Here is a 26,213-nt window from a genome sequence, read left to right as displayed (position 1 = left end):
TTACATCTTGACAGTTTGCTTAATAAGATAAAATCAGAGAACTATAAAAATGAGAGCTGAAAGGGACTCAACTCTAGTGATGCTAGTCTTCCCTTGAGGAATCCTCATTTTTTTAAATTTGTGAATTCTGCAGGCTATGTAATATGTCTTCCAATTTAAAAAATATACTCATTTATAACTATCAATGAAACATGCTCAGTAAGAGCTGTCTCGCAGTAAGAGACAACTGGTATACACAGACTTGGTATATTTTGAGTCAGAAGTAAAGGAATCTGAAATTTTAGCTAGCCTCATCTTTACAGAGAAATACACAGTTTCTATCAGGGATTTCAAAAAACAAAAATAACTTGAAAGTACTTTAGTACCTCAGAGATAAGGAGACCCTTGGTTGAAAATGTTCCACCTAATCCCACTTCCTAATTTCACATATAAGGTATGTGAATAAAGTAGCCTGCTCAGTATAAACAATTTAAACAACATAAAACACAACCTCAAGTGGACTATTTCCACCAGTGATAAAAGTAAGAAATGCTTCACAATATAGACGTTATAATTTTCTTTAAGTCTTTTTTTATTTAGAGATTTTTCTGGTAAGGAGATATACCATAGGAAAGCAATTCACTGGCAGTGAGGTATGTATATACTCTACCAAAATACTCCTTATTTTAACTGTTTTTAACTTTATTTACATACGAAGAAAATTATCAATGCATATCCTTGTTTCAACTATAGTATTAGCCATACTACATGAAATAAAATGAAATGGTGCTTGCATACAAAAACTGTTATTTGTAAAGGAATCTGATTGCAGGTTAAAAGAACTAATTTGTTTTTGGAAAGAGTTTAAAAGAATCACAATTTATCATGACCAAGACATCTGCACCATATTTTCCATTCCTCACAGCACATTTATTTCAGTAATTCCGTTATGTCGGTTCTTAGCATGAGCATAGTGTTACACGATTTTCGTACATATAGTCACATCCAAAACAAGTTCTAAAATTTAAATTGTAAACATTCTCATTATATGTAGAAATATTTCAATTGGTGTATTAAGTTTTGCTAACTGATCAAATTTGGAATATAAATGAGAAAGCCTATTCTAAATTGTGTAGTGAGCATTGTTCATTAATTACATTTCTACAATGTTAAATAAAGTAAGAGGCAAACCTGTCCTGTAAGCATGTCAAAATTTAAGTAAAACATTAAAAAGAAACAAATCTGTTAACAAAAGGGATGTCTTGCAATAAAGAACATTAGATTTTTTAAATCTATTATGATACAAAAATGTAAAGGGTAAATAGCATCTTTGTTGACAAAGTAGGAGGTAGCATGGATGCACCACTTTATTGTCTGAGAAATGCAACTGGAGTAAAGGATATTTCCTTACCACAAATAATTTCCAGGACTATGTACATATTTCTTTTAGAAATACTTGTTTAAACAAATCTCCCTCCACTTTTTAGTATAAAAAAAACCGTTCCATGTGATTTTAAAAAAACACTTACACATCTAGATAGAATAGTACTCTGCCCTATTTGAGTGAACAGTCTCAAACTATGAAGTACATGATATTTAATGCCCTAAGTTGAGTAAATTTAGTTTAGCGGTTCCTGGTATTATACAAAACACTAAATACATACAAACAAAATATAATATCTTATTTTTCAATGCAAGTCTTGTGGGGAATAAACAGAACTTTGATTCTGGTAACACTGCAGAAAATGTAATTTTCCAGTAAGTCTGTCTTTAAGTTATTCATGTGCAACAGTTTATTAATGACTGCTTACATGTACTGATCTTTCATCGAGTGAACACCATTAACTGACAAAACTTAGTAAACCTTAAAAACACAGCTTCCGTCCTATATAAAATATATAGACTACTTACTGTTTGAAGTACTCAGTTTGCTCTGATGTCACTGTAATTCACTTTTCCCCATATTCCTGCTTTAGTATTTATAAACGGATAATTTAACATGGCTTTAAAAAAAAAAGACAAAGAATTTCAAATGTACATCCAATTTAAATTTGCTATTTAAAAGGTTTCCTTGTTCTATGAAGCTGCTTCTGCCATTAGTAGAGAAAATGAAGTTTCTGTAATGGAGGCAGGCTTTTTAAGTAGTGACGTGACTTCCACCATGCCAGCTCCAGTCCGTGGAAGATTAGCGTTTACAATGTGTCGTTGTAAGTGCTTAATCCAGTCTTCCTGAACAGACAATGGTCCACGAAAGACTAGGCCACAAAACCTATAGAAGAAGTTGATAACAGTTCTCTTAACATGACCAATTCCCTTTATTTAAAACCAAGTCACATAAAATCCATACACATAAGAGGTAGAGTTTACCATAGCCTAGAGATGCTACCATATACGGGAGCACTTGACAACAGTTTTTAAATACATACAAAGTCAAAATGATTTAATACAATATAAAACTGCCAATTCATAGGTTTAACAGCTATATTACCTCTAGTAATATTTGTAGAGGTGGGAACATTACTATTAAATTAAATTAACTAAAAGGTCTTAATGCCTATACATCTCAATACATTTAAAACAACTATAATTCCAAAATGTACCACTGTTTTCAAAAGACCCTTCCCCAATTCAGAACTCCTTAAACTGCATGAGGATGAGTATAGAAGGAGGTGGGAATGAGTTTGTATAGCTATACTTAGTTAGAAGTATGAGTGGAGAGAAAACGCATTCCCAAGAAGCAGAAACTCAAGACAATTAAGGAAAAAAAAAAAAATCAAACCAAATCAAATTAAACCCAACAAAGCAAATAAATACCACAACAAAAAAAAGCTACTTTCATAAATCAACAGTATCAGAGACTCTGAGATAAATATAAAAAATTTATTCATCAGTTGTTGAAATATAGTGTATTATGAGAAATACAGTGTATTTAAGCCTGTCTCCAAAAGTTCATTTAGAACTTGATTGTTGAGAATGCACCTTCTGCCACAAATTAAAAATCCCAAATAAGTCAGCTAATATGTCTCAAAGCAAGTCTGAAGAAACCGAGCAGACTTGGCAAAATAGGCATATACCTGCATCGGAGAATGTAAACCTCGTCAGCACCATGAGGTAACGTTAGCATTTTCTTCTTACTTCCAGATCTTGACCTTGATTTCTTTTGCTTACAATCTAAGGCTAAAAAAGGGAAGAGAAAGACTTAACGTTTCTTATATATTCCAAAACATAAATACATACTTCTAGAGAGGTCAAGACCATCTAAATCAAGTTAGAAAAAGTCTACATTCTTTTGTGTACCCTGAAGCATGCACTAACTTGCAGTGGGGTCTTTAATTACAGTGATATTACCTGCATACATTCTTCTTGTACTACTTTTTCAAATAATGCTTTATCATACCAAACTAGAACTGAGAAAATGTAACTAAACTTAAAATTACTGAATTGGTCAATTATTACAATAGTAATCTTTCCTCTTATGGCCATAAGTCCATTATTTTAATATCTCATTAATCTTCCTTATTTTCAGGAAAATTATAATCTTTTACTTAAGATAATGATATTAAATTTCCATTTGATTACTATTCCATTAAGTAGGTCTCACATGCTTTGAAAACCTAGTAAAAGATCATCACCAACAAATAAAAAGCTCAATGAGAAATCAATTTTAGGGCAAATACACTTTGAATTCTATTAATAGCAAATAGCTCTTAAAATTATATGCTGGCCCTATACACGAAAGGGCAAAAAAAGCTCAACTCTCAAATTTTAACTCAACCTGTATTGTATGTACAATAATACATGTTTAATTTTACTAAGAAATATAAATCCAGATTATCTCACAAAAGTTTACAAATGGACCAGAAATGTAATGCTAACTATTCTTCACATTTTTTTCAATTTACATTATCTCCTATCTATATTTTTAAAACGTGACTAAAATGGGAAAAAAGATTTTTATATTAAAGTCGATCAAAATTGTAGTGCTGTCTTAAAAATTTTTTCAATTACTTGACTTCTCCTTCAATCACTTATTCTATAAAATCTAACTTAATAAGGGAAAAAAAGGTATTTTTTATAGGGGGAATAGACAGAACATAACATTTTATTGGTCTTTGAATACAACTACACCATTCCTTTGGACAAAGGGATGACAGTATTCCAGGGTGCTGCTGGTCAATTAGCAGGAAGAGAAGGTAAGAGTTATCTCTAGGGATCCAAGGGGAAGGGAAACAAATGTAACAGAAGAGTTACACAAATGGCTTTTCTTCTGTCAACCTGCCATGTGAAATCCCCTGGAAAAATTCTAGGTAAGAAAGAATAGGAACTGGCTATCCAATGACTCTGTGAAATGAGTTGTTCAAAGTCCAGATTCCAAAAGAACAGATGCTACTATTACAAAACCAGTAAACACAGTTCCTTACAGTCAAGTAGCAATGCTAACAGAAATGTCATATAGAAAATTAAAATCCATGAGAAGCCTAGACAAATCTCATTCAAGCCACTGGTTTCTGCTTCTTGTCACCTGCCTTTTAAAAAGTAAAATCCTGCTTGGGCCCAGAGTCTTCCTTTGCTTATGCTCAGAAGAAGAATCTAGTAAGTAAAGAACTGTAGGAAATCAAGTTAAGTATTAAAGAATGGCTAATTCAAAGCTAAACAACCAAAATCTGGAAGAGAAAAATCTCATTAGTTTTCTCAGTCAAGAGCCTGGCACATAGTAGAAACTCAACAAATACTCAAAGGAAAACCCAATAATTGAACCTTTGACATTTAGACAGCATATGAATGGAAATTTGTTCTACTATGCCATACAGATAGCATCCTGTAGCACACCTCGGCATCATTTGTTTAAATGAATATGTTGCTAGCAGTCATATTCTTCATTGATCAGTCTAGCTTATATGTTGAAACTAAGTTCTTCACAACCAGCAGAAAGAGTGAGGTATCAAGTGCTTTGCAAGTAGCACCTTTTCCCCCCTAGTTGCATTGGTGAACAATCTGAATTTAAATGGACTTTAAAGCAATTCATACACTAGACAGAAGTAAAGAGTTTAGGGAACTCAAAGGGCTAAGTGTTACTAGATGTCAGCTTTTCTTTCCCTATCTATAAGGTAAACCACACACAATCCCTGTCTTTGTTATGTGCAACAGAGTAAGCATTTGGTTTATCATGAGATTATAGGTAGAATCTTACTTTGATGAGCTTGCTGGTTGTCAAAATTGCCACACTGTATTCAAATTCCTTTTAAAATGTAAATAAATTACTGTAGGATACAAACAGAATGCATTATAACAATCCTTTAAAAATTTGTTCACAGAATGCTAACGTTAAGGGTGTAAAGCAAATTGAGGGATAAGGGCAGAGGGTGATAGGCAAGTATGCAATACAATGTTTTATTATATATTTAGATGCTGTGGTTCTTTAAAAATGGAACTGGACATGTTTGCTTTGAGGTGTAGAAAGAATTTTGACTTTAATACAGGAAAAAGAATTTTTCTGACTTTTGATGTTATACGGACTCTAGAAACTGAGGTTCAGGCTATTTTATGAATGATCAGATCTAAATTTTAAATGAAAATGCCATAGTTTTTATAGTAATTAATACTTAAAGGAATTATGACTTCAGAAAGGACAACTCTCTCAGCATATGACAGAATCTCCATTACCCAGTGTTCCAAGTAAGTTCAGAGAACACATGCACTGAGCATCCCTTGGAAAACTTGTCCATAAAGTAAGTATATTAAAAAACCTAGGGCCTTTGGTAATTATACCTAAATACCTTGGTGTCTTAATATCTCCATGATCACTTTTACATAATTCTTGTTTTTAAAAAAATTTATATTTGAGAGGGAGACAGCATGAGTGGGAGAGGGGCAGAGAGAGAGGGAGACACAGAATCCAAAGCAGGCTCTGAGTTGTCAGCACAGAGCTGGACGCAAGGCTCGAACTCACAAACCATGAGATCATGACCTGAGCCAAAATCAGACGCTTAACCGAATGAGCCACCCAGGTGCCCCTCCATGATCACTTTTAAATTTCTTATCCCTTGAAATGTCACTTATTTATCTTAGATGATAAAACATGAATACATTTTACAGGAATAGTTTTTTCTAATACCAACATCCAAACTTCACACCTGCATTACAGCCCAAACATTTTAGAAAAATCTGCAAAAAAAAAAAAAAAAAAATGAGTATTTAACATATTAATATGCACACAAAAGGGACACCCATATGGTATTCTCTACATGAAAAAGATGATTTACACAAAATGTTCCACTACATGAAATAGATGATGTACAAACATATCTATTACACAAATGTTCTCATTCAACAGTTTTTATTATATCTAGAGGGAAAAGCAGTTTTATTCTGGACTGTACCAGGAGTCACTAGAACATTAGAACACAACACTAACACATTCAGTTTTAGTATAATGGGGCTTATCAATATTTGTGATAAATAGTCAAAAGTTTAACAAAGTTATTTACATTAATAATCTGCCAAATACATAAATTTACACAAAGTTTTTCTTTGTAATAGGATTTAAAATTTTTTTAATGTTTATTTATTATTGAGAAACAGAGAGAGACAGAGTATGAGCATGGGAGGGGCAGAGAGAGGGGAGACACAGAATCTGAAGCAGGCTCCAGGCTCTGAACTGTCTGCACAGAGCCTGACATGGGGCTCGAACCCACAAACCATGAGATTATAACCTGAGCCAAAGTCAGACGCTCAACCGACTGAGCCACCCAGGCGCCCCTGTAATAGGATTTTATGTGTGCACTTATTTGTTAGTGTCAAAAAATAAAAACACAAACACTTTTATCTCTTCCAAAGTATTTTAAATCTAACATTGTTTCTGTACTTGAAATGTATTTACACAAAATACTACATTGATTTTAGAAATTCTTAATTTTCTTCTCTTGAGTATAACTGCATCTTCAGAAAGGAACAAATTCAGTCATTCAAACCTTCCTAAGGTTCCTATTCAGGGTGGTAAAGAATGTTTAAGTGATTGATTTTAACCAGAAAACTGTTAAAAACACCTTTGCAGTTATCTGATTTATAAAGGATCTAATTTGCTACTGGGAGTATTTAACTTACTTGTAAAGAGAGTGAATTATACTGTAAGGCCATATACAAAGTTTTAGAATATATCTTTCAGTATATAACAGAACAGCTGTTTGATCAAATAGGAATGAAAGAGAAATACAATAGACTTATGAACCCTCAAAAAGAACACCAAACTGCTATGCTACAAAATATAACAACAGCAACAATAGCAACAACAGCAACAACAACAACAACAACAGTGTGTCTAAAGCACTAAACCAGATCAGTGAGAAACAAATTAATAAATAACACAAGAGATACAAATTCAAGTTTGTTTTTTTTGAGCATTATTTAGTTTTATACCCAGAAGAAAAAGAATTTACTTTAGGCTCTAACATTATTAAGTAAGTACTTTTGCCCTTTCCACCTTACTGCCCATTAAATACAATTGTTTCAATGAATTTCATGTTCTTTTTAGTTCACTACACAAATGATCTCAAAAAATGAGGATTTATTTCTTAGAAACATCCAAAGTTCAGTGTGGTAAAGGAGCACATTATAACTAAGCTAAATTAACATTCACCTCCAAAATATTTTCATTTGCAATCATCCTCCCCTGCCCGTTTATTTAAAAGTCCCATTTCATCAGTTTTGCTCCTAACTGGTTGTTGGTATCTCTGGGGTAAAGTGAAACTTAATGTAATGGCCAGGCTATACCTATCCAAAATAAGAGGTATGGTATAGCCCTAGTAGAGGGAAGAAAAATTTCTTCTCCATCTAGTTGGTCTGTATAAGATGGGTAGGCAATAGCAGCTATGAGCTCATTCAGGAAGACAGGAGGGATAAAAAAAGACATAAATAGGTTAAATCATCATTCTACCACCATTAACACACTGGTAGTGGAGGAGATAGGTAATGGCAGTGGAGAGGTGGGAGGAGAATGCATATGCCTGTCCCAAGGGATACACAAGTGTGAGCTGATAAACTCAATGTTAGTTGCCGTCATTAATCTTTCACAGTTCGTAAGTCCCAAGCACATAACAGACTGTGCAAATAACATTTTCTTTCCCTCAGTCCCAACTGAAAAAGGAACATGGCATTTTTGGGGGGGAAGAATCGGGGAAGAAACCTGTTACCTTGGATAAAGTAGGGATGGGGGATAGAGAGAGCCAAATTCTTCTTTCTTCAGTGTACACTCTTATCTTTGCATAAAGTACCTACAAAACAGCCTTCATGGGTATATGACTTGAGCAGACACAAAGCAACCCACACTCAGTTTAACGCTCTTGTCGTACACAGTCTTAAAATTCTTATTTATTTATTTTATTTTTTTTAGCGTTTTTACTTATTTTTGAGACAGAGGGAGACAAAGCATGAATGGGGGAGGGTCAGAGAGAGGGAGACACAGAACCCGAAACAGGCTCCAGGCTCTGAGCTGTCAGCACAAAGCCCGACGCGGGGCTCGAACTCACGGACCGCGAGATCATGACCTGGGCTGAAGTCGGCCGCCCAACCGACTGAGCCACCCAGGCGCCCCTTAAAATTCTTAATTTTTTAACACAAGGCGCTACATCTGCATTTTGCACGGGACCCTACAAATTGTGTGACTAGTTCTGGGTCCTGAGTATCTACCACTCTAAATGAGAAAGGCAGCCCTCAGCTCCACTTCTTAATCTCTTGGCTCATAAAAAAAAAAAAAAAAAAATCAAAAAAAAAAAAAGCTATTAAGAGAAGAATTGTTAAATCTTACTCTCTACAACCCATTAAAATGGAAAAGGACTTCCCTACTCCCAATACCAATTTTTTTGTTTTTACGTATACTGCCATCATCAAACCAATCATTATTCCCAAGATACATATAAAGCAGTTTAAGTGGTTTATTTTTATGAAAAGCAATGTTCCCCTTCTAATCAGAATTAAGCATATAGATAAGATATACAATTAGCAACCTCTGAAGTGTATTTTCACCATTATTTTCTCCTGACATTTTCCCTCCAAAATTGGATATTTTTTCAGTACTTTAAGTTACTTTCACCAATTTTTAGAGTTTCCATTCTCAATGACTAAAAACAGTAACTAACATAGAATCACAGAACAATCATAGCAAAGTTAATCAGATCCTGCATGATTTAACATTTTGCCTAGAAGAGGATGGAATGCAAAAATACTTGAAAAGCAGATTTCCTTTGCTTTAAGTATGAGGTTTATTGCTTAAAGTATTAGTCTAGAAAAGGCAGGTACCTTGAGTTTGCCCTACAAATTAAGAGTTATATTAAGGGCAGCAATAGCCAGGCATCTATGTTTGGCCCAGAGAATGAGTTCAAGCAAATGAAGATAGCCTTTATTTAAACTTGGGTCTACTTGGAAGAAAAAAAGTATATTCAACTTGTAGAAGTCTCTGCTATTTCAAAGTAGAGGGGATATTAGTAAAAGAATATTTTGAGTACTATGTCCCTAAAACATAAAGGGAAAAGCTATACCTAAGTATGATACTTTATCACAGATTTCTATAAATAAAGTGGAGGCATACAAGTTTTTCTAGCTTGTCAAAAGTTACACACTAACAATACTCTGGCTACAAGTAGCTTACTAGTCAGTTAGGAGTTAAAGATAGCAAATTTATTATTTCTCTGTGGCAACAGGTAAAGAAAAAAACATTTAAAATTCCTCCTTAACGTGGGTTGAACTTGCATGCTGTTTTACTAAAGCAAAATAGGCACTTACCAATACTGACCACTTTCCTAAGACTAAGACATACCTGAAATTGGAATAGACATTAAAATACATAACTAATCTGCTATAAATCACTTTTGTTTAGAATTATTTGAATATAATCACACTCCCTGACATCTGAAAGTCTCAGTATTTCCAAAATATCATTTCATATTTAGTAGGAGTAATTAACTGTTTCTGACTATAAAGTAAATTAGGTAAGGAATCTACCTTACTTTAATATTGCAGTTAAATTATTTTCAACATAATCATGTTCAACTTACACAGGGCGCACAATAATTATAATGGTAAATCTAAAGGTCACAAACACACAAACCCCAACAGATCTCTGATTCAGTTTTCTTATAATTTTCACATGTTTACACATTCCAGCCAAAATCCAAACTAAAATCAAACATGGTGCTGACCAGGTATCCTCTACTTTGAGTTAACTTCCAGCTAAGGCCACAATTAAACAGACGCTCTAAACACTGCAGAGCAAGAATTAACCTTATCCCTTACATCCCAGACACAACAAAGAAATAGTGAGCCCTATTTTTCCAGTTCTTAGACACATGAGGGACCAGCAGAGTCTCCACAAGTCATCCTCTCACCTCAACCTCCAAAAGAGAGAGTCTGTGTATTGTTTTACTATTTCTATAAAGCTACTTAATGCTGATTACCTACATTCAGCTCTGCCTAGAACATGCCCTGTTACTCTAAGGTCTAACTATATCTTAACCCAGATTATAAACAGCATTAAAAAATTCATGTTAGAATGGAAATCATAACGAACACAAAAGATTATAACAAAGGATATAAAGATATTAGACATGTTAAAAAATCCCAAAACATAACAGTCCAGGTTAGTTCAATTGTTAAAAAGATCCAAACAAGATATAAAAAGCAAAACTCAGAAAAGTAGTAACAGCACCAATAGGAATGGTAGGGGACTCGTTAGGATTTTTATGAAAAACAAGTGGCTGGTCAAAAAAGAGTATCAATCAAAGAGAATCCCTAAAATTTATAACTAATGACATCAAGAGAGGGCATCATAAAATGTAAACATTTTGTGCCACAAGGGTACAACATTTTTCGGGGTTCCATTTTCCTAACCACAAACTTAACTGATTCAGTACGTGTGGTTATTTGCTTTATTACAGTGGATAGCTGGATGATTAGGTGTTGCTGGATAAGTAATGAAGCCTAACCTTTTAGGAAACCCCACCGCAGCAGATTCATTAACTGTTTTAGTACAACCATCCTCCTAGTAACAAGATTTAAAACCTAAGCCATTTCTGTCTCTGTCCTCTTCTTCTACTTCTAATTAATCTGCCAAGTTCTGCTTACTTTACTTCCATAGTATTATCTGTGCATCTATTATCTTTCCTTTACATTCCTATTGTCATTGTCCTGGTTCAAGACTCCTAAAATGACCTCACTTATAATTTCTCCACCTCCCCACCAAATCCTTTAACGTTTCTCAAATTCTTAAAAAAAAAAAAAAAAAAAAAGAACAAAAACAAAAACAAAAAAATCCTCCCTTGTTCCTCACTACAAAGCTAATTCCATCACCATAAGATTGGCATTCCATGTCCTTTACCTGTTCACCTCTACTCCTGTTATCTCCTACTTCCTAAGTATTTGCAATAAACTTCCACACTGTCCCAAGCTGCTCCCTCCTATAGGTATGCTCCTTCCCTACCCCTAACCCCATTTCCATTTCAATTAGCTATCCTCAGGGTCCAAATCAAATGTGACTTCCTAAAACCTTGCTGAGTCTTGGTCTAGCCAAAAGTACCAATGGCACTTACGATTTGCCTTGTATTAAAGTTATATATTATGTGGTTCTACTCTAAGATGCAATTTATCTCTGCAGTACTAATCACAATGCATAAACCAGAGCATGAGCTAAAAGAACTGCTTGTTGAATTACTGAATCAATCAATTTTTCGTATTGTGGGCAAATGGCCAATCAATTTTTCGTATTGTGGGCAAATAGCCCATTTCTTGCTGGCATAATAAAACACTTAGTATCCATAAGGATGACACTTATGTACTCAAATGGTTAAATTATACTCAGTCTACAGTTTCACAAGGCAGAAATAAGAACAACATTTTAGAAACATAACCATCAAAATGGTTAGGGTAAAATCAAGTTTGATACTAGTCTTCAATTACCTGGAAAATTTACTCAACTTGAACAATTTATTACTGTGCTAATCCCAAATAATGATACATTACTGTGCACATAAATATGTACAGATATAGACTTTTAATGAAGGATGGTACTACAGAGATAAGTTATAACCAAGAAAACACAGAAACCCATCTGTCCGACCACATTATTCCCTTATTTAAAAAAATTCTTCAATGATTTCCTAAATTTTTTAGCAAGCATCCAAAAGTATCAACCTTACCTTTCTGACATTACCATCTTCCCAAACACCCGCAACTGAATCTTTCAGTACCTCTTGAACTCGAAATTTCATCCCTTCGTGCCTAAACTACATTCTTTTCTCTACTGAGAACGTTCCACTTTGTCTCTTCTTCCTAAAACTACCCATCCTTCAAGTTCAGGGTCTAGCTGAAACCTTATAAAGTTTTTCCACCATAATAGTATCTTTGTACCTATCCCACAGGATCCTAAGTACGTTTATGGAGCTGAAGCGCAGTCTTTACAGCCTCTAGCACGGTCCTGGTATGATAAAAGAACTAAAAATTTTGTTGAATGAATGAAAATTTTCTTTGACTACTAGGTTTTACTTTCTTTCACTTCAAACATAATGACAAGAAACATATGTGCATGAACTATTCTCATTTTTTCCTTTTTCCTTCTTTTTGAGGCTCTATTTAGTAACGAGACACATTATAATGACAGCAGGAAAAAAGGACCCAACTTAATTCCCAGCTCCCCTCAAAAGACGGTCTAGACTAAAATAAACACCTTTATCTCCTACAGCACTTAATACTTTATTTCCATTTACTTGTATACTATCTTGCATAGGTCTCTAACTTTGATAGTTTTGTATGTGTTGCAATAATGCTTTCCTAAGTTCTTTGATGACAGGGACATGTTTCATGCTTCCCAGGTATCTTCCAGATAGCCTACTCTGGAGTAATTATCAAGGTATTTGCTTTAACTAGAAGCTAGTTTGCTCCTTTGAAGTTTAATCATAATAAGAAGATAAAAATGTTCTCTTTGTACTCTTTCAGGCTGAATGAATCACTATAAAAGCGTGCAATTTCCTCAAGATGCAACATTACAAAAATGTTTTAAAAGACACTGCAGAGACACTCATGAAAAGACAAGTAATTTAATGCATCTTAAGAAGCTTTCACAATACTATTTTTTTCTTTCCACCGCAGGAGAAAAGTGTTCCTATAGCACATTCCACAATGTAAGAATTACTTTTCTGGTGGCTTATACACCCGCTCAGCACCTGGCACTGTGTTACACATTCATTAGCACTTGTTGTTGCAGGCCTCTGTGGCCAATTAGATCATTAAAGCTGAAAACAGGCAAAAGATCCTATTAAGTAACATGCAATCTACTACTCTATTTAAAAGTGGGTGGTATGAAAAATAAAACACTGACTTTACTAAAAAAAGAATGTAGACATACTGCACTGGTAGTATTGACTGAAAGACTCTGGTCCCAAGTTTTTAAGTTATCTTTTTCTCACTGGAAAAGTTATGCATTAATTATGATGGTGGTGAGTCTGTTGGTGTAGAATAGTAATAATCCTGCTTTACTTCTAAAATGCTGTCACGGAAGTGTTCTGAAGATAATGAAATGAAACCCCTTCCCCAAATATATTTGCATATAAAAATGTTTTTCTTGCATTACTTTTTTTTTTTATTTTTTATTTATTTATTTTTTTTTAAATTTTTTTTTTAACGTTTTTATTTATTTTTGAGACAAAGAGAGACACAGCATGAACGGGGGAGGGGCAGAGAGAGAGGGAAACACAGAATCGGAAGCAGGCTCCAGGCTATGAGCTGTCAGCACAGAGCCCGATGCGGGGCTCGAACTCACGGACCGTGAGATCGTGACCTGAGCCGAAGTCGGACGCTTAACCGACTGAGCCACCCAGGCGCCCCTGCATTACTTTTTTAAATAACTAGGAATCTCTAATTTACTTTAAATAGTACAGGTCAGCATTTTATTTAAAAAATATGATCTACCGATAAACACCTGAATACAATGAGTAAAATAATTTTACATGCTGCCACAGAAGTAGTATTATGATTTCTAACATGTTACTATTGTTGATTCTGGTCAATACCAGTCCCTAAGCAAAAGAGTCACTTGAGGGCAGTGTTTCCAATCTGTGGGTAGTAACTTCTTGGTAAGTAGTAAATCAATTTACTGGGTCATGACCAGCATTATTTTTAATGAAAAAGAATAAAATAGAAATTATTAGAGTACATCACAATCACTTCAGGTGAGTAATGAGTGACCAAGTGAGTATGTGTATTAATGTGCATTTGTATTACAGGGTCAAGATGTAAAATGGAATTCCAATAAAAATGCTGAACACCACTGTTATTCTCTCTGCTTTTTAAGAGATAACATGGCTCTGCATCACTGTGCACCATTGTGCAAACATGCTTTCCTCTTAACTGATACATTTCCTTTCACAACAACCTACTCGGACTTTAATTGTTTCCCCTTTCTTCACCTGTTGGAATTCACTTGCTTTGACCTCAAAATATTTTTCTTTTTTGGTTCCTAACTGCAGATTAAGTTGATAGAATATATTCTGCCTTAAATAATTTTAAATATTTTAGAAATTTTAATAACCAAGGTACCATGTAACTTATCGTCCAATCCAGGACACCTCTGAAAGAGGCACTTTTCTATTACTCGGCGCTACAAAAGGGCTAACCCAGTCAGTACAGTTGCTCTATTAATAACTTAGTGATACTGTGTTTTTAATACTGCCAGTATAAAAAGGGCATCACTTAATTTAAATATTAAACACAAAAAAGTCAATAGTAAAATTAGAAGTCCAAAAGCATTTAATACGAACTACACGAAATTTCTGATTTTTAATGAAAATTATGCAATGTTCTTATTATTAGACTATATAAAGAATTACCCAGGAAAAAGTCTGTATGACCACGTAAAAAGTTAACCTAAAGAGAATAAAGCTTGAAAAAGAAGTCTACCAATAGCGCAGTCTATGTTAACTGTAATAAATTCTTAATAGGTATGCCTTAAAAAATAATAAGTATGCCTTGAATTTACAATACAGAATATAAAGTAAACCCTTTGGCACTAGCCTCTTTAGACAAAAATTCATTTTAAAAAAGGTAAAAAAAAAAGTTTCATAAATGAGCATCTACCATGGAAGGCACATGGAAATTATTAAACAATTACTGGAACCTGCCCAATGGATGACAAACTGGGTCAGTTCTGGGCAAAATTTTAATCTGTGAAGTTTATTCTTTTTTGTCAACTGAACTCTGCCCCAGGTATGGCTACCCTTCTATGTCTTTAATTCCAAGCTTTCCTACTTTATTATTCATCATTTCCTTTTACTAAAGTTAGGAAGCATGTTGTATTTTAATTTATGTTTGTGACCAAATACGTTAGTTTTGGTGTTACACAGTTCTGGCATATTAAGCATTTTCTAACTCTTAGGGCTTAGATTTCTTACATTTCCTGATTCCCAGTTCTGTCTGCTTCATTTTTATTTTGTCATCTCCCTTTTCTCAGCTTTCTGCTAGAGGAAGTGTCCACAGATGATAACCTTTAGGGGATATACCTAAATACAGAAATATATAGAAAACTTTTTATCTGTGGATGAAATAAGTGCATGTTTCTGGGATGGGGTCCACAGCTTTCATAAGACAGCTATTTGGGGAAGTAGAGAAGCATTCTTTTGGGTCTATTCAGGCTAGCTAGAATATTTCTCTCCCTCCAAAGACCACTAGTTCCCACAGAAGAGGCCAGGAGCCGGTGTCTTCTAAGGAAGCTTTGGGGTTTATTTGGGGTTTATCATAACCAAGCCGGCCTTTAGCATACTGTAGGGATACCTAAGCTTTTTCTTCAAGAGTAGGTCACATAAATAAAATCCACATGAATGAAGACTACTTGAATTAAGAACATGGGTCCCAGACATTCTTATGGAGGCTTTAGTCCTACCTATTTTCCTTTTACATTGCTTCAGTCTTGTGATATACTTAGATTAAGGTAAAGATTTTTTCAAATGTTTCTGTACTTTTTCCATCAAAACAACATTTACTTATTTTTGAGAAATAATGCTTGTTACTCGTATGAACTGATGAATCTCTTACAATAACCTGGTGGAACCCTCCGGAAACTACAGGTTGGGACCACTGACTTACACCACTGCAACTGATACAGAGGAAGAAAACAGGCATGTGGACTTTATAAATATAATACAGAATGTTTCATTTGGAAAACAAAAAATAAGAAAGCTTATTAAAAAAAACTTTGTAGTTGGCATGAGCAAGCAGCAAAGACATCTTCTGTGTAGCTCTACTGGTCAAGAAGCTTTCAAAAACGAGGGGGGATGTTTCAGAATTTCTAAGAAAAGGTGCATGAGTTTTTTATTTTTGTTAAAAGTGGTTATGTGCTGTGGAAAATACCACCCTAAGACTTTCTTCAGCTTTTAATTTCCCTTCTCTTTGCCTTAGGACTGCCAAACACACACCTTTTATTTTCTAACTCTTCTGACATTTTGGTTAGTATTTAATGATATTTAAAAAGTAATGTTCTCTTTTTTTCTTGATGACCAAAGAAATCTATCCCCATTCATCCTATATTAACTTTTTCTTTAATAATGAAATTGTTTAGACAATAAAGTGTTCATTAGAATGCACCCCTGGTCAGTGGAGGGCTACAATCAGTTATTTATAAAGAATTAATACTATGTTTTAAAAGATTTTCAGACGGAATAAAAGCATTTTTTAATGGCCTACAAAACCTGTACTGGAGAGATGCGCCTCACTGAATATTTGCAATTATCTGTCTGAATTGTCAGACTGAAATATTTTTTAAAGTCCTCGAAAATCTAATCCAGGCCTGTTTCTTGGGTCCTTGCTCTTTGTAAGACTCATTTATTCAGTCTTCACCAGAATGCTCCCCACTTTAAACCTAACCTCTTTTAGGATTTTCAACTGCTTTTGTTCTGTATGTGGCAGACCATCGTGATTAAAAACAAAAGTCTAGGATAAGAAATCCTTGATTTTTCCACTCTGCTATTAATAACTACATAAATCTGGGTAACTTAACCTTAAGTCTTGACTTGTCTAAGACCTAGTGTTCTGTAAAACTGAGAGAATTATTGCACCTACAACTCATATGGCGGTGTGAAGGTTAAATGTTACGCAATTCGGCTGCACAGCACAGAGCCTGACACATAGTAAGTGTACAGTGAAAGTCAGTAACTGTGGTAGCAATAACTGTGAAGTTCTGTTTCTACAGTCTTTTATTTTCACTGCCTCCCTGCCTCTAATGTCTGCAATCCCCTTTCAAGCCTGATGAAGGTAGGAGTAATATTATAAAACCTAAAACCTCACAGTAGGAGGTTACTAATCCAGTAAAGTAAAACTCACTCTATTCTTTTAATGCAGTCAACAGTCATCCCTGGTCATTTGTATATCAAGTCAAAGGATAAAGCAAAGAAGCAGAAGAAAGACATTAGTATGAATACAAGTGTTTCTTTGGTAGCAAGAACATATTGGATGTAAGCCAAGGGAAGACATGAGGAAGAACAAAAAAGTTGGGAAAACAGCAACTAGAAGGAAGCAGAAGGCAGTGATCTAAAAGAGCAAGAGAAATAAAAAGACTGGAAGGAGAGTTTTAGGCAAAAGGATTTATGTAGATATATTTAGAAAAGAGTGTATTTTAAGACATGAGAGAAATGGGATTTGCTAAAGCAGGGTAGCTTGAAAGGCTACAAATGAAAAGAGCAAGGCTTTTTGTAGGGTAAGAAGCAGTATTACATATGAGTAAGCTAATACAATTTTTCACAGGCTGGCAATATGAAGAGTATCTGCAAGGCTGGGCTAACCAACCAAAAATAACACAGAAATGTGCATGTTGAGATTTATGTGTTGGCTGTATTTATTAATCCTAAACGTAGTTTAGGAGTATTAAAAGAAAAATCTATTCAGTTGTCAACATGGGCCATTTTTAAGGCTTATCCCTTTAAAGATGTCATCTACAGACTAATGAAAACTCCTTAGTTTTGCTTAGTTTTAAGGTACATATTTGAAATTTCACAATAATTTTCTTTCCTAATAAAGCATTTCGTTAGGCTAGAACTACAATCCTTTTTACTAAAGAGAGGTTGCCTTACTGGAATCTACTCACAAAAATAAATTTAAAAATCAAAAAATAGTGTAATTTAAAAATCAATGGGAATTAGGCAGACTCAAAAGTCCCACACTTCTATTGGGTTATTTATTTATTTTTCCCAAATCAAGTCAATAGAAGCCAAATGAAAAAGAAGAACTTGCTTAAAATGATATCTAACAGTTTACAAGTTGCTGAAATTTAATGTATATTCAGACTCAACTGTGCTTACCAAAGAAAGCTATAAATATCATCTGAATTAGCACCAGTCTGGTGGGAAAAAAAATGTACTGAATCAAGCAGACTTGCTGTGTTATCTGTTCAAACATACCTGTACCAGTCAAAAGTCCAGCACTCTTCTTTCGTGCATAAGCGCGTAAGTGGTTGGACAGGCTAACAGCACTTGTAAACGTCGTATTGCAATGCACACATGTTCTAAGCTTCACAGGCATACCTATCATTCAAAAGAAAACTATAATCCAGTTCTCACTTCAAAAAGTGAAATTTTCTTAGCTAAAAGCGTGAAGAAAAGTACCACAATAAAGATGGTTTAAAAAACGTTCATTGAATTAGCTTAACTTAAAATAAGGAGCGGGGGTGGGGGGGGTTAAGTTAAATGTTATTAGTTTGTAGTTAGTATTTAGAGCCAACCCATGCTCTTTGGAAAGGTGGAAGAGGAGTGCCTTGAACCTCTAAGCTCCTCTGGATTTAACACCTATTATCACTTTCTTGCAGATTTCTGTGTTACGCAGATCATTTCCTAAACCTAAAATACAATCCTGTGATTTGAAGAGCACTGTTCAGTTGAGAAGTTTCAAAGCTTGCAACTTACCAATACAAAGAATTAAAAAGTCTAGTTGACAAAGTGGTAATTAAAGTGTTTTACCCACAAAACCGTAAAAGGCTCAATACTAAATTAGGCTTTCTGATGAAGGCTGGGAGAAAAGGTGGTAAAACACACCACTGAGCAGCTGTTAGACACAACATTTTATTCAGGGCATTTTATGTTCATTACTCTGAATGCGCAATCAATAATGAAAGTTAATGATTTGAAGTTTTTTGCTAAAATCTTTGTGCTAAATAAATGATCAACAAGCTAACATCTTAATCATCACAGGAAAGAAAACATGTTGAAAACAATAAGAAACTCCTAACTTCTAAGACAATTCTCACTCCCCCAACTCGTTTCAGTTGGTTTCTTCAACACGAGCTATGATAGCCACAAATACGGTTTCCATCTCTCCAGTGTACTACACCTCAGTCAACACAGCTGACACACCTTTCTTACATTTTCTTCTTCTGAAAAATGTTCAAAATTTGACTTTGAAAGACTCTCTTCGTACAAAAGAACCGTATTAACCAGAAATTCATACAGGACCATTTTTCAGACCACTTACAACACAAGGTAATCTTTCCTTAAATCAAAACTGCAAACAAATATCTGGGCTGTCCCAAGTAAACAAATCAACATTATAGTAATTGTATTCATTATTAACCCACTGACCAGTTACTTTTACCTCAGACACGTTCAACTCAGGGCTAGACCACAAAGTTAATCAATCATCGACATTCTTAACCTCCAAAAGAAACCGACAAAGACACTTAAAATTTTTCTAATCTAAAAGTATAAACCAGACTTAGCAATAACAAATATAGTTAGGCTATTTCATCTGCTACATCATTTGCCAATACAAACTGTTCTTTTGAAAAGGAAAAACTATTGGTGCACAAGCACTAACCTCAACATCTGTTCTGTTCCATTAGACCACCGCTGCAAAGCCCCAAACAAATATTTTATACTCACAACAGTTCTCCAAAACCGAACTATCCCACAATACAACGAGGAACTGGAGAAGGAGAAGTTTCTTTGGGTTAATCACAACACACAACAGACACCAATCCATTCAGTTTAAAGAGCCTATTTTTGTTTGTTTGTTTGACCTAAGCAGAAGGAAAACCAATAGCTAAATCTTGAGACCATTATCATCTTGGAGCACTGGCAAATAGAGAACAGGTATGCCATTCCAGTAATGCTATGCTTCTGAACAACGTCAACCTCCCATCCATAGGACCATTCCCCAGCCATAGCAGATTTTATTTTTACAGATCAGCTTTTTGGTTTTTTTTTTGTTTTTTGTTCTCACCTTACATTCTGACCAAGAAATGAGGCACAGAGATTCAGTGCTGATGAGCATCAACTGATGATTTATATAGAAATGACAGTATAACCAATCTCTGCTCTGCAAAAAAAGCAGCTTAAGTAAAAACATTCTAAGAAGTATTTCCTACAAATATTCCATAAAAGTAAGCATAATTAAACTGTTTAAATTATACACAATAGTCATAAACATCCTCTTACCTGAGTGCATAGTCAAGTCCATTCTTTGTGGCTGATACATCAACGGGCTGTCTTCACTTAATGGAAGAACACACTTCTGAACAAATCTCTTTCTTGCAGTTTGATTATGAATTTTTTGAGGAGAAATAGCAGAATTCCTTTCTTCTCCCATCCTTTTATTTTTAAGCAGTTCTATCAGTGTAAGAGACTGATTCTTTTTTCCACTGGGCAGTTCTGGTTTTGTTTCATCATATTCATTTAAGAAACTCAGCCCTTCCTCTTCTGACGCAGACACTGATAAAGCTTCAGTCTTTAGGCCATTACGGTATGCTTCAAGAGGTATAACATTTTGAGATAGAAAGTCATCACTTGATGCAAGTTTTTGAGCTACAAATGGTCTGGGAATAATACGACGACTGTTCAATGCTTTTAAGATTTTTTCATATTTTTCTTCATTTTGCATCATTTCATTCAAAACACAGATTGGAGATTTATGAGCATCCCATTTGGTCTTTCCAAGTCTTTTCAGATGGCCTCTAACATGATTCGATAATCCAATTTTAGTATCAAACCAACCACCACAGAGCTGACAAGTGTGTTCAGAAGTGGTTTCAGACTTCTCTATAGCTAAAAAAAAATTTTTTAAGAGTAACATCAGAATTTTTTGTAAAGTGATCATCTTAAAGCCAATTAACTCTGAAAAATAAAATTATTTTTTCTTTATTCTAATAAAGACCAAATTTGAACAAAACCTTCAAATTCTTTCAATCTGAATAGACATAGTAACCCAAATTATCCACGTGGAAACTTACCTTTTCTAACTCGCTTAACAGGTGTCCCTGTGCCAGTTCTTTTGAAATGTTGCATTTTGTCGCTTGTGGCTATTTGTTCCGGTGATACAACATGACGGGCTTCATAGCTTAATCCAGCTCTGTGAAGATGTCCTCGAACATGATTTGATAACCCAACACCTGTTTCAAATGTTGCTGGGCAGTAAGGACATGATTTCTTCTCAAGAGACAGATCAGTCCAGTGAAAAACAGAACTATGCTTTGACAATGAAGTTTCTGCGTTTTCTAAATGCTGAGGATCATGTATCTCATGCAAAAAGTTATTAGTTCCAGCATCTTCATAGTATTCAAAATAAAAGCCATCATTTTGGTCATAACTAAGGGTAGCATTTTCTCCAGGCTCTTGACCTTCTACCTTGCTTTTAAAAAGCGGGAATAAGTTTACATGTTCTTGATTAATATCATTATAGGTTTCATCTTCTATGGCCTGTGTAGTGTAGTCACCTAGCTCAACATTATCCCAGGAACTTTCATCTTCTGTTTCATAGCTATCTTTCTTTTCAGCAGAATTAAGTTTTTGCAAAACAACAACAGTCATTTTATGCAAGAAATCTGGATAGCTATCCAAGTCTTCTCCTCCAACAGAACTTTCCTTCTTGGATTCCTTAACTACTCTCTTTACAGCTACACGCCTGTGTTCTCTGAAGCTTTCTGGCCTTTTCGTGTCAGAGTTTTGAGGGTCTGAAATAAAACTATTGTTGTGAGAATTACTTGATGATGAGAACAGATGTAAAGAGTTTAGTGAACTGGCTTCTTCTTTTTTGAAATGTAGAGGATATGATTCACCTGATTTTTTGATCATTCTGTAGTTTTCATATTTGTGTCTATATAAATAGTTGCTATTCGCCTTGGCATTAGATTTTTCTTTTGCTGCTTGATGGAAATACTTAGGTTTTTGGTCAGTGCTGCTTTTAATCATAACAGTCTTGTGAGAATTGTTTTGATTGCACACATTTACACCTGACTGGGCAATGCTTTTCCGAGCTTTTTGTACTCTGTGTGGACGCTTATGGAATTTGGAAAAATTACTTGATTGTGAGGATGATCCAAATGTTCGCTTTACATCTTGTTTTAAAGCAGAGTTCTTTGGAAATGTGGTTGACTGTTGTTTAATTAATGGTTTAGTGCTATCAATATCTATAGGTTCTTCAAGAATGTCACTTTTTCTTTTATCAAGTCCAAGTGGACTACCATATGAATCAACACATGATGATGAATGCAAGTACTCCATGTGTTTTTTTAAAATACTTCTGGCTGAAGTCGTAAAAGGACACATCTTACATATGTAGGTAGCTGATTTTTTGGATGATCCTATAACAGAGTCTTTCATGAAAGTCTTTTTTTGCGTTTTTCTCTGGGCTATATCAGAACTGACAATAGGGCATTTTACCACCGCTCCATGGGCAATGCCTCGATGGCATTCTAATTCATTTTCTGTCACTGCCATGAAGTTACACTCTTCACAGCAGTAGTACCTTTTATCTTTTTCATGGGTTTTAGCATGCTGCACAAATGTTTTAGGGCAATTGGTACCAAACACACACTGAGGGCACTGTAATCGTGCACTTCTTCCTTCATCCTGAAGTTCTTTCAATTCGCGAATTTCCTCCATCAGCTTCTGTCTTCTTTCTTGGTGAATAATCATATGCTTTAGAAGTGAGTTACGATCTCGAAATGTCCGTCCACATTCTCTACAAGCATATGGCCTTGGGACGTTAAGATGACGAAAGTGGCTATTCCCATCTAAATGATACATCATATGCCTGTGGAGGTGCTTCTTCTCCCTAAAATTCACATTGCACTTTGTACAGGGGTAAAATGATGGCTCTTCGGTGCTGAAAGTAGCAGGTGACTCGGAATCACTTTCTTCACATTTCTTTTTTAAGGTATTAGAAAGAAAAGTGCTAGTATGAACGGGTGAACTGTCTTCGCCACACTTATCTGGGTTATAAATTAGATGCTGAAAAGCATCCACAGATTCCAAGTCTTCATCAGTTGATTCAGGCTTCACTTTTGATAATGCATATTTCTGTGAGTCTATTGCTTGTAGTTCTTCATTCTGTTCTAGAAAGTCTACGTCTAGCATTTTTGACTTATTGGGTACACAATTTGAATCACTAAAGCAATCTTCAGTGTAACGAGTTATCTTGCTTACATCCATTTTCCGCTTTCTCTTTTTTTCTAGACCTACTTTGGAGTGAACTGGAGCTTTATCCGCTGTGTCTTCATTAGTCATAAGAAACTGAATGAACTCTTTTTGGGGATCCCAGTTTGTCTCATTTTCTGACCTAAATTCATCTGTACCTGAGGAGATTCCTGTTAATGTATCGACACAATCATCTTTTACCAATAAATCATCACTATCCTCACCCACCTCTACTTGGTTTATTAAAGTGCTATCTGACTTTATACTACTCCCTACTGAATTCTGAATGTCACAACCAACGGAAGCAGAGGTAGGTAGTTTTTTAATGGAATGGGTTGGATTCTTAGCATGTGCTACATCTGATAACAAAAATAAAACTTGGTGTTGATTTGCTTTCTGTGGTGTAGATAGCTGAAGATCAGGTGCCACCTTCAAAGCTGAACAAGATTCTGTTGTTGGCTGATCCACAGGTTGTCCAGTGGTTAATGAAACACTGCCTTTATTCATACTGGAAGTCTTAGCTAAGGAGGAGTGTGAAACTGGTCCATTAACAGCAGCTCCTTTAGGCAAGATAAAGTTTTCACTAGAAACAGTAGGAGCACCAGCATGTATAAATAGAGTAGACTGGCCTCCACTTAAGGCTTTTTCAGATTTGTCCTTTGACAGTTCTTCAGGCAGAGTGAGTGTATTATTTTTCTGAAATGATGTCTGACAATCTTTTGGTTTATGAACTCCACTCTCTTTGTCTGAGATAAAACTGTTGTTATCTAGGAGTTCTTCTTTAGCACCAGTAATATCGGTGTTTATCTTCAAATCATCCATATTGTTGGCAAGCCCATTTAACACATTTAGTCTAGAAAATGGAAGAAAAAAAATTTAGATTTGCATGAAAAAAAATTCTAGTAGAATGTATGGAGAGTTCAAAGTACACATTTTTATTAGCATAATTCCATTCTTTTTATGTGGAGGTCCTAATAATTTTCCAAGAATGAAGAAAAACTTTAAAAAAGGTTAGGTTATTTTTTTTCTTTGTGCTAAGCAACAACAACCAATATTGAATATATACAAAACATCTAGAGAACAGCAATATTAGAAATGGGCACATTATACTGGAACTACCTGTCTCCCTGGAAGAATGTAAACTCTTTGAGGGCAGGGACTATACCTAGTCACCTTCATATCTTTAGAACCTAGCACAGTGCTTGGCAAAGGTGCTCAGGCAGTATTTGGTGAATAAAGGACTAACATGTTGAGTGAATAAAAACATAGCTGTAAAATCAAAGCAAAAGTGTGTAAGAGGAGACAATTTTCTTCCCATGAAACTTAGATACCCCATTCAACTAATGCAAATTCCATCATGGTTCTGACTTCTTGACTCAGCAATTATAGCAAGGCCTTCAAAATATCCAATAATCGTCAAGTACAATTTAAAGAATCTGAAATTTGGCAACCCTAGGTATGAACTATCTGAAGTACTGGCATAAAATTCCATTATTTCTTTTCCTTTTGCACATGGTAGTAAGTACAGTTTATTCATTCTCCAAATATTTATTGAGCCCTTACCATGTGCCAGGAACTGCTCTATTATTCGGAAAACCGCAAACAAGACATGCTAGGTTTCTGCTCTCTTCTTCTCCTTCATAGTACTTAAATTTGTACTTGTATATTACTTGAATAACAAGTAATAATACTATTTTAAGACAGCATGAATTTAATCTGATATTTAGAAATTAAAACATTTTCAATACAGTTCATTATTTCTAATCTCTTATGGTACCAACTACATGTGCTGTAAAACATTAAGTCTAGTTAAAGAATAAAAGAATTATTTCTAATTACTTTCGTATTTCACAACTGAGAACAAGTGCTTATAACGAGCTTATTCTTTCCACAAGATGTGTTCTTTAATACAACAAATATTATAAATAATACTGCAAATATCTTTTCTTTGGCATTATTATGTATACCAACAATTTTTCTGCCCCTCATAGGTCTCAGAATTCTGTTCTGAGATTGGCAGACATCCACAGCAATAAAAATAGACTTCCAATAAGATCATATTCAATGCTATCACCCCAAAATGGTGCTAATGCAGCACCCAGCAGGAGTCTCTACATCACATACACAGAAGTTAAAAATGGGCAGCACATAAACATGTGTTAAGGAAGAGTGTGTAAATGTCAATGAAAAGAAAAGCAAATCTTGATGCTATACTATTACCCATTCCTGACATTTCTCATTAAACTACATAAAAAGGTAAAATGTCCAAATAGGAACGGTCTCATAAATCTGAAATGGACAACAGAATTTTTAAAAAAGTAGCCTGAAAGACACTTAGTGTTCCTACTTATTATAATCACAGGGGTAGACAAATATATGCTCAGTCAATCTGAAAGCCTGTATTAGCTTTTCTCAACAGGAAGCAATGTTGCTAACGAAGTGGTAAATTCAGTGTTAATGAGTGGCTTCACTGTTACCACCTCAGAGGTACAACCTTCTATGTTCCATGTTCCACCCATCTGTTCTGGTGTTAGAGGTTCAGAGATGGAACAGACGCTTCCCATTTAAAGCAACTTCATTGGTACCCCCTGAACAGCAGGGTGACAAACTATGAGAATATCATGTCTGCTTGGAGACTGCATTCTCATTACCAGAATGGCCTTAATATGAGCCTTCCATAAGTTCACATTCTAAAGATACCAAACTGTTTTGCCACAAAAACACAGGAAGAATATATGTATGTGTTATATCCTCTATCTCTAAACACATCTAGCAGAAGGAAAAAAACAAAAGATCAGATTA

At 34.8% G+C, this 26,213-nt stretch overlaps 2 protein-coding genes across 2 annotated transcripts; both read right to left on the bottom strand.

Moving 5' to 3' along the window:
* Window positions 1-547: 547 nt before the first annotated feature.
* LOC125916993 (zinc finger protein 644-like) lies at window positions 548-21,220 on the bottom strand. The gene is made up of 4 exons (XM_049623257.1): window positions 20,436-21,220; window positions 18,408-18,530; window positions 3,054-3,156; window positions 548-2,248 (listed from the first exon to the last, which is right to left on the bottom strand). The coding sequence occupies exons 1-4, from the start codon at window positions 21,091-21,093 to the stop codon at window positions 2,056-2,058; spliced, it is 1,077 nt and encodes a 358-aa protein (XP_049479214.1). The 5' UTR covers window positions 21,094-21,220; the 3' UTR covers window positions 548-2,055.
* On the bottom strand, window positions 21,207-26,213 carry LOC125916995 (zinc finger protein 644). Its single transcript, XM_049623259.1, has one exon. The coding sequence runs from the start codon at window positions 24,231-24,233 to the stop codon at window positions 21,207-21,209; it is 3,027 nt and encodes a 1,008-aa protein (XP_049479216.1). The 5' UTR covers window positions 24,234-26,213.

Source organism: Panthera uncia, unplaced genomic scaffold, assembly GCF_023721935.1.
Source record: "Panthera uncia isolate 11264 unplaced genomic scaffold, Puncia_PCG_1.0 HiC_scaffold_1389, whole genome shotgun sequence".
Classification (NCBI taxonomy): domain Eukaryota; kingdom Metazoa; phylum Chordata; class Mammalia; order Carnivora; family Felidae; genus Panthera; species Panthera uncia.
The sequence above is the reverse complement of the archived record's forward strand: the minus strand, read 5'-3'. Positions and strand labels throughout refer to the sequence as shown.